The sequence below is a fragment of the Berghia stephanieae genome, chromosome 14 (assembly GCF_034508935.2).
Source record: "Berghia stephanieae isolate SIO BIC M18660-M18661 chromosome 14, UCSD_Bste_1.3, whole genome shotgun sequence".
In the NCBI taxonomy this organism is placed as follows: Eukaryota; Metazoa; Mollusca; class Gastropoda; order Nudibranchia; family Aeolidiidae; genus Berghia; species Berghia stephanieae.
The window spans coordinates 31,443,497-31,453,681 of NC_088373.1; the positions used below are offsets into that span (position 1 = coordinate 31,443,497).

Below are 10,185 nucleotides of genomic sequence, written 5' to 3' on the forward strand. Positions count from 1 at the left end.
CGCAGTTGCAAGCTTGTGCAGCAATAGGATTCAATAGTCTGATGTCACGTCCGCCCAGCAACGAGCAGCTTGGTTCTAAACAAAGAAAATCGGTACTTGTTATTCGTCATTCTGGCTAGAACTTTTTAACATGTCATGTGATCAGAATGTATAAAAGTCAAAACATGATCAGATTTATAATGTTTTTCTCCTCTGGATACACTTTTATTCTCGTCGGAGAAATAATATTTCATAAGGATGTCTGCCATTGTTCCGATAGTTTAGAACCAGTTACTTAGTTACTACGCGTCATTACGAGGGAAGTGACGTCAGTCCGGAATTCCAAAAATTAAGAGTGTATGAATCGTATATTATTGTCTATAGGAAATGAGATTAGCGGAAGAGTAGCGTCCCTTGATTGGACGTCACCTTACAGAGAGAACGTCAATTTAAAAACATAACTTTCAACTGAGGATATCTTTCCTTTGGACAAGGAGATCTCACTATATTTGAAAAAGTATTAAAGAATGAAAACTAATATCAATCTTTAAAATATAATGTTTTTGGGGTGAGAGAAAAACTGTTTAGAATTAAATACACGTTTCGATAAAACTTAAAGATCGCTGAGAAACTATTTAACTTACCGCGCAGTTTCACCGGAAGCGAGGACGAGAGACGCATGCGCAAAACCATATTGACGTTCTCTCTCTAATAACTTCTCCGCCGGTGACGTCCAATCAAGGGACGCTACTCTTCCGCTAATCTCATTCCCTATTGCTTTGTAAGACATTGAAATTGCTATGGTTATATTTTTCTTTGTATTTATTTATTTGTGACCCACTTTCTCAAAACGGTATTATGTCGGGATGAACCAGATGCTAAAAAGTCAAAAATTAAAGCTAAACTGGTCAAAAATATGAATGATTGGTATTCAGCAACCTGAAATATGGTATTCATTCTCCCCTATAAAGCATATACACTCAATGTAAGCATGATATTTCTGGCTAGAAATTCCATTTTCAGCATTTTAATCATCCCGACTTAATACCGTTTTGAGACGAGGGGTCACAAATATCACCGTATTGAGAAGGTCTATCACATATTATAATGACGTGAACAATAAAAGCCGCCCGAAACTGTTGATGACGTCACCACTACCACTGATGGAGACATCGGCGAGGTGTTTCACCTGTCCGATACCTGTCCACCTGTCTTGTGAGCGGTTTCCTTTGTGAGAACAAGGTGAGGTGGGAGGGGGAGGGGGAGGGGGGAAGGTGGAGGGAGATTGGGGAAGGGGGAGTGGGAAAGGGGAAAGGGGGGGAGGTGGAGGGGGGAAGGGGGAGGGGAAAGTGGGAGGGGGAAAGGGGGAGGGGGGGAGGGGAGGGGAAAGGGAGAGGGGGGGGGGGGAATCAGGTGTTTTCGTCAAATATCTGTCTGTCGTACTTCAGGAAAAAAAAAGCACGTATTTGACAATTTCGCCAGAAAGATCGCTCTTCTCGGAAGGCTTAGGTTTGAGAGTATTTTTGGCAAGATGAGGGTTATTATAATCGATAGAAATTGATACTATGCGTTATGTTAAAACACTCATGACATCCGCCAGCCGGCTATAATGTATCAACACACAAAACTATGTGTAACCTTAAACGTTGATAGTCTGATTTATATAATTTAGTGAGAACTAATCATAAAAATGGCTGGCTACAAACAGTAACAACGAGCTGAGTGCGACTATGTGGTCTTGTGGTATGACACTCGTTTTCGGATCTGACGGTCCTGGGTTCGGCGCATAGTTGAGTCCTTGGAAAAGACTCTTTACTCACATTCTCTCACCGTACTCAGGTGTACAATGAGTACCTGGCCGTTAACAGCGTTGTCTTTGTCCGAAAAATTATAATATCGCCTATTAGGCGTTATGTCCCGTCCTACATGTTAAATGTTGCTGTTGACCAGGGACCCTTTGTAAAGCGCTTTGAGCACATTTAGTGGATATAAAAAAGCTCAATTTTATTTTTGTTTTTATTTTTGAAACGGTACCAAAGAGCTGAGTGACGTCAATTTCGTTCCGTCTATAGTTTATAAAACGAGATATTTGACCAAAAAAGTGAAATACGTGTTTGTCCAGGATACGGCGGAGAGAGAAGTCTGTGATGTTGGAGGAGTGTGAAGTTGTCATCAAGTCTGTAGGCCTGGCTGTAATGACGGAATGATTGAATAGTTGGAACATGTAGGTTTCAAGAACATGTCAGGATGATCAGTCACTGGATGGGTGAACGATGTTTAATTTTTGAAATCTTTTATTCACCCTCAAGTGGAAATTTTTATATGTTAGGATACGTGAGAGCTTAACGGTAGATAATCCAGGATTGAGATGTCCTGGCACTGATTGGGTCCCAGTTATTTGCCCTTTGATGTCCTGGCCCTGATTGGGTCCCAGTTATTTGCCCTTTGATGTCCTGGCCCTGATTGGGTCATAGTTAATCGCCCTTTGATGTCATGGCACTGATCTCGCGTGAACTCGTAATAATCTCACGAGATCTGTCACCATAGCAACCACGGCCATTCCCTGACGTCGATGATAAAAACAATGGGATTATCAAACCATGCGTCACGTCCGTCCCTCGACGTTTCAACATGTCTACCGGTTGGGATGGTAGTGTGCCAGCCCTACCTACATCTCCTCCCCCCCCCCCCAGCCCTAGCCCTTCCCTGGCACTATTTATCCAAGTCCATAAATCAAAGCCAAATCCAAACGAACGGTTTGATCCGTCGACAACTCAGAAGGACGCAATTCCATTATATTTCGATGACGCAATTCGTACAGCATCCACCTAGGGTTTCATATGTGACCCCTCGCCTCAAAACGATATTAAGTTGGGATGGTTAAGATGCTGAAAATTTATAACCAGAAATATCAGACTTGGGTTGAGTTTAAATGTTTTATTGAGGAGAATGGATACCATATTTCAGGTTGCTGAATACGAATCATTTATATTTTTTTCCAGTCTCGCTTTAATTTGACTTTTTAGCATCTGGTTCCATCCCGACCTATTACCGTTTTGAGAAGGTGGGTCACATATACTCTATAGATGCCACTGTTATTCATCCATCCGTCATTTTGTACGGCTATGTTAGTCTTGTGGTAAAACACTCGATTCCGGATCGAAAGGTCTTGGGTTCGAGCATCGCTCACTCACTGCATAGTTGAGTCATTGAAAAAAAGGCTCTTGACTCACATTCTATCACCGTACTCAGGTGTAAAAATGAGTACATAGCCGTCAACAGCGTTGTCTCTGTCGGAAATAAAAATGTAATGTCGCCGGCAAAGGTCCTACATGTTACGGGTTGCTGTTGGTCAGGGACACTTTGTAAAGCGCTTTGAGCGCTTTTAGTGGATTTTGCGAGAGAGAGAGAGAGAGAGAGAGAGAGAGAGAGAGTGAGTGAGAGAGTGAGAGAGGGAGGGAGAGAGAGAGGGAGAGAGAGGTAGAGATAGTGTGAGAGAGAGAATGAGAGAGAGAGAGTGTGTGTGTGTGTATGTGTGTGTATGTGTGGAAACGGAGAGATTGAGAGAGGGAGAGAGAATTAGAGAGGGAGAGATAGAGAGAGAGAGAGAAAGAGAGAGAATGAGAGAGAGAGTGTGTGTGTGTATCTGTGTGTGTGTATGTGTGTATGTGTGTGTGTGTGTGTGTGGAAATGGAAAGAGAGATTGAGATAGAAAAACAGAGAAAGAGAAGGAGTGAGATAGAAGTAGATATTGGGAGATATATATATATATATATATATATATATATATATATATATATATATATATATATATATATATATATATATAGAGAGAGAGAGAGAGAGAGAGAGAGAGATTTTGTAAACCAAGGATTGGTGAAATTGCGTAAAACTTGCCTGATCCAGGAGGACCCACCATAACCATTTCAGTGTCCGTCGATTGCAAGGAAGGGCCAAAAACCATTTCCTGGTTGCCAAATCGGATCGACACGTCCCAAGTGTTATTTACACCAACAAAAAACACGTCCTGAGCACGTCCATTGTCACATGACCATGACGTCACACAAGATTGATTGATCACGTGGTTTACTTCAAAACTTGAACGCGAAGGAACTCGATTTTTATAACATAATTTGTGGACGATAATATAATAAGTAACTACGAAATTTATCCGATTTTCTTTGTGATTGATGCTTTGCGTGTAGCCAAAATAATCATAACATCCGCCAGCCATAGAACATACCAACACACACAAAAATATGTGTCAATTTAAACGTTTATAGTCAGATTGTTTAGAAATTCGCTCACTCCCAACTCGATGCGATACCATAATTATAATTTATTCGAATGGCTTGGATTCTAACACGTTATAACAATAACCAACTGTACAATAATTCATCAAAATACATTTCACCTACGCCAGTCTGAGATTACGTCACTCTTGACAAAGATTGGGGGATTCCCCATGCATAATGGCGATTATCTATTGATACTATGCGTTTAGTTAAAATAAAAATTATAACATCCGCCAGCCGGATAAAGCGTACCGACACACAAAATAAAATCTGATTGATACAATCCAGTGAGAACTATTCATAAAATTGGCTGGCTTCATACATACAATAACAAAGCGTTTGAGATCGAGGAAAAGGAAGAATAGAGGGATGGAAGATAGAGAGAAGAGAGGGAAAAAGAGAGAGAGAGAGAGAGAGAAAGAGAGAGAGAAAGAGAGAGAGAGAGTGATAATATATATATATATATATTATATATATATACACACACACACACACATATATATATATATATATATATATATATATATATAAACCATAAACTATTAATATATTCGTCTTACCTAAACACGTGACTAGGACAAGCAGCGCCACCAAAATTCTGGAAACCGGAGAACAATCCACACCGTCCATGTTTGATTTGACGGAGATTTGGTCCGAACAGCCTGGTCTAAATTCTACACTTGATCAATTAACGTCCAAAAAGACTTGGATAGTTGTTTTTTTTTTCTATTTTGAACACGTACTAAGAATTCTTTATAAAACGTTTTTTTTGGGTTTTTTTTTGACAAAGCACAGAATCTGTAAATAAATTGTGGTTTGGAATTAATGTCAGTTTGAGTCTGCCAAAGATCTTCTTCAAAGATGGACGCTATTCGTGTGAGAGTGGAATCTTCCTGTCTAGTGTTGAGACTATTTTGGTTGGGAAGGAATGCAACTGGGAATTATTGAGAAATAATATTATGTGATGAGTTGTGTGGTTTGGAATGACGTGATGGAAGAGGTGAGGGGGGTGTGTTGGGGGAGCGTGGGGGGGGGGGGAGGGCACGGAGAAGAAAGAGGAGAAGGAGGGGAAGAGGAATTAGAGGCGAAATGGAGAGGTGGAGACGAGAGGAGGTGGGAGAAGAGGAAGAAGAAGAAGGAGGAGAAGAAGAAGAAGAAGAAGAAGAAGAAGAAGAAGAAGAAGAAGAAGAAGAAGAAGAAGAAGAAGAAGAAGAAGAAGAAGAAGAAGAAGCAGATGTTGATGACGATGATGATGCTGATGAAGATGATGATGATGATGATGACGATGATGATGATGAGGATGATGATGATGACGATGATGATGACGATGATGATGATGATGATGACGATGATGATGATGATGACGATGATGATGACGATGATGATGATGATGATGACGAGGATGATGATGATGACGATGATGATGACGATGATGATGATGATGATGATGACGATGGCGATTTACAAAATCCCCACATTAACAAATTGTTTAGAGTCACAGAAACAAACCACACTAGTGAGCGCACTCCATATTATATTATCAGCCTATGACGTCATAGTGCACAGTTCATAATACCTAACCCATCACTGCCAAATGGTATTCTATCTGTGTGAACCAGACACCTGGAGTCTGGAACGGTTCTACCGTTCACATCCCGTGATATTATTGGACACCTAACCCGAGCTTGAGCGTTTGTATATAGCGCAATAGATAGAATGCGCTTGGCTAAGGAGCTCACAACATTGCCATCCGGAAGTTTAACGGACCAACACACAAATCTATGTGTGTGAGAGAATGTGAGTAAAGAGCGTTTTCCAAGGACTCAACTATGCGCCGAGCGAGGCTCGAACCCAGGACATTCCTATCCGAAAGCGAGTGTCATACCACAAGATCACATATCATCGGCCAAAATTTGACGCTGAGAATCGAAATGTGGTCACATTCATTGCGCGCACGAGCTACACACGGAGCGATTTGGATCGTTGCTCGATTTCAATTAGAACTACTCATTAAAATGGCTGTCTACAAACTAAAAAAATAATAACAAAGATCTGAGTAACGTCAACTTCGTTCCTTCTGTAAAGCCATTTCCCAATATCTAATCCATTAGGACGAAACACTGTCTTGAGAGCGTTGGTTACAAATGTCACCCATCGACTCCAGACTGCTTTAACTTTCTCCTTACCAGCTATTTTCAGAATTTTACCCATAACTTCAAACTCACCCAACACAAAGCTAGATTTTTCAAACAAATGTGACCCTCCGTGTCAAAACGGTATTATGTCGGGATGATTCTGACCCCAAAAAGAGAATTTAGAGATAGAATGATGAGAAATTGGAGCTTAGAAGTTTTGCAATGCAAGAAATAGTCTTTATACTCCACCATAACATACAGAAATTAAACCCAAGTTGGATATTTGTGGCTATGAATTCAATTTCCCTTACCGAGTGGATCCCGACATAATACCGCTTTGATACGGTGGGTCACAAATAGTAAGAAGTAGGACCTATATTCTATATTCTGTTCAGAAAAATCAGATCTGCAACAAAGCGTCGTGTTTTTATAGCTTAATTGTAACCAAAGAAATCAGAATAAGAAACTTGTTGGATGCATCGTGAGGAATGTGACGATTTTCATATTGGCGGTAAGGAGAGGTTTAGTCGGACTGAATGACCAATTTCACAATGCAGAAATTTGGGTTTAAAAAATGGAATCATTCAGAGACACGAGGCTCATGGAGCCGGGGTTTATCCCGGTTTTTGTAGCGTGAAACGGACAATAGTAATTGCTTGCTGTCCTTTGGATAGGACGCTATTCTATTGTTAGATCTATCGGACTAACTACCCAGGGGCAGGGAGTCAGAAAAAATATTGACTGCACCCGGGATCGGTCTCGTTCCCCATTGCTTGTGAAGCGAGTGCTCTACCAACTGAGCTATCGGGACCCTCACTTTGGGTAAAGATCGGGGGGGGGGGGAAGATTTTATGTTACAGTGCCAGTGATGATGATGGTGGTGGTGATGATGATGATGATGATGGTGATGATGATGATGATGATGAGGAGGATGATGATGATGATGATGATGATGATGATGATGATGATGATGATGATGATGGTGGTGATGATGATGATGATGATGATGATGATGATGATGATGATGATGATAATGATGATGCTGATGATGATGATGATGATGATGATGATGATGATGATGATGATGATGATGAAGATGATGGTGATAACTATGATGACGATTACACAGATAAAACAACATCGACAATAGAATTTCAATTCCAAAGTCCATCAAACCACTATATTATTATATAGAACCTACAATCCACTACAACCAGCACCACAACTGTCCACAATGAATGGTCAATCAATGACCACAGGTCATCTTATATATACACAGGTAGGCTTGACCACATGACCAGAGAGTACTACGACGTACTACATGGTCATCTTCCTACCTGTCCATACCACACCCCACGTCTTAAGTAGATTTCATCCATTCAGTAGTTTATCTCCCTTTGCCGTGACAGGGGCGATCATTCAGATTTTCACATGTCTTGCTTGTCAAACAAAAATAACATAAAACCAAAAGAAGGAAGAGAACAAATTATATAAAAGAAAGATTTAAAAATAGGAGGAAACGAAATAAAGCATCGTATAAGCCAAGCACGGACTAAGTTTAAATATAGAATTTTATTTCCGACTTGAGAGAGACGGATGACAAGTTGAAACACATTCTCTCTCTGTGAGTCTCTCTCTCTCTCTCTCTCTCTCTCTCTCTCTCTCTCTCTCTCTCTATCTATCTATCTATCTATCTCTCTCTCTCTCTGTTCATGTGTGTGTGTGGGGGGGGGGGGGGCGTGGTGGTGGGTGTAAGTGTATGAGTGTTCCCCCTCCCTCTCTCTCTCTGTGTCTATGCCTGTGTGTATGTGAGTGTCCCTCTGTGTGTGTGTGAATGTGTGTGTGTGTGTGTCCTATATATATCTCTCTCTCTCTCTGTACATGTCCCTCTCTCTCTCTCTCTCTCTCTACTCTGTGTGTGTGTCATCCTCTCTCTCTGTCTCTCTCTCTCTCTCTATCTCTCTTTCTCCCTCTCTCTCTCTCTGGTTCTTTCTATCTGTCTGTCTCTGTTTATCTATCTATGAGTTACAATATATTTTATAACAGACTAACGCACACAAACGCTCGCTGGCACGCATGTGTAAAAACTTGAGTATGTAAAGAGCGTAATCCCCAATGAATAAGATTAAGGAATTTTATCTGAACAAATAACAACAGATATTGAATAATTTGGACGGAAAACTCGTCCCTGAATATTAGATAGCTTAAACTGACTCTAGTTGGTGTAAATTGTTGGTGTAAATTGCTGGTGTAAATTGTTGGTGTAAATTGCTGGTGTAAATTGTTGGCGTAAATTGGAGGTGTAAATGGCAGGTGTACATGGCAGTTGTAAATTGTTGGTGTATAGTGCTGGTGTAAATTGTTGGTGTAAATTGTAGGTGTAAATTGCTGGTGTTAAAGGTTGGTGTAAAATTGTTGGTGTATATTGTTGGTGTAAATTGTTGGTGTAAATTGTTGGTGTTAAATGTTGGTGTAAATTGTTGGTGTAAATTGTTGGTGTAAATTGTTGGTGTTAATTGTTGGTGTAAATTGTTGGTGTAAAATGTTGGTGCAAATTGTTGGTGTAAATTGTTGGTGTAAATTGTAGGTGTAAATTGTAGGTGTAAATTGTTGGTGTAAATGGCAGGTGTAAATTGTTGGTGTAAATTGTTGGTGTAAATTGTTGGTGTAAAATGTTGGTGTAAATTGTTGGTGTAAATTGTTGGTGTAAAATGTTGGTGTAAATGGTTGGTGTAAAATGTTGGTGTAAATTGTTGGTGTAAAATTTTGGTGTAAATTGTTGGTGTAAATTGTTGGTGTAAATTGCTGGTGTAAATTGCTGGTGTAAATTGTTGGTGTAAATTGTTAGTGTAATTTGTTGGTGTAAATTGCTGGTGTAAATTGTAGTTGTAATTTGTTGGTGTAAATTGCTGGTGTAAATTGTAGGTGTAATTTGTTGGTGTAAATTGTTAGTGTAAAAGGCTGGTGTAAATTGTAGGTGTAATTTGTTGGTGTAAATTTTTAGTGTAAATTGCTGGTGTAAATTGTAGGTGTAATTTGTTGGTGTAAATTGTTGGTGTAAATTGCTGGTGTAAATTGTAGGTGTAATTTGTTGGTGTAAATTGCTGGTTTATATTGATGGTGTATTATTGTTGCTTTGGTCCAAAGTCATGTTCAGTTTTCCCTTCATTGCCAGGTGAACAATTCATGTTCAATATTTATGTAGATAGAACGATTAGTAAGGATGTAAAACACAATCACAGTTATGGCTACACCCTTCATCCTCATGTGTCATGTGCTCAATTCCCTCTCGTCCTCATTAGCCCATCCCTCTGTCCAATACATCTATATATAAATATATATATATATATATATATATATATATATAATATATATAAATTATTTATTTATATATCGATATATTTATCTATCTATCTATATTTATCTATCTAAGTATCGATTTATCTTTCTATCTATCTATCTATCTATCTATCTATCTATCTATCTATCTATCTATCTATCCATCTGTCTTTCTATCTATCCGATTATCTATCTATCTATCTATTTATTATATCTCTATCTCATTCTCTTTCTCTCTCTCTGTCTCTCTCTCTCTCTCTCTCTCTCTCTCTCTCTCTCTCTATATATATATATATATAATATATATATATATATATATATATATATATATAATATATATATATACCCCCTCTATCTATCTATCTATCTCTCTATTTTTCTCGTTATCCATCTACACCTCACTATCCATTTATTTATTTTCTTTTTTTCTATATTAC

General features: G+C 39.2%; 1 protein-coding gene across 3 annotated transcripts in view; it reads right to left on the bottom strand.

Moving 5' to 3' along the window:
• Positions 1 to 7,685, bottom strand: part of LOC144959637 (uncharacterized) — a 33,320-nt gene extending 25,635 nt beyond the window's left edge. The window contains exons 1-2 of one of the 3 annotated variants that reach the window (XM_078892292.1): positions 7,611 to 7,685; positions 4,835 to 5,183 (exon numbers count right to left, since the gene is read on the bottom strand). In XM_078892292.1, coding sequence (XP_078748418.1) covers positions 4,835 to 4,904 — 70 coding nt within the window. In that variant the 5' untranslated portion in view covers positions 4,905 to 5,183; positions 7,611 to 7,685. Of the gene's footprint in view, positions 1 to 4,834; positions 5,209 to 7,610 lie in introns of all 3 variants that reach the window. The other 2 variants (XM_078892293.1, XM_078892294.1) reach the window with 2 other exon arrangements.
• Positions 7,686 to 10,185: the final 2,500 nt, after the last annotated feature.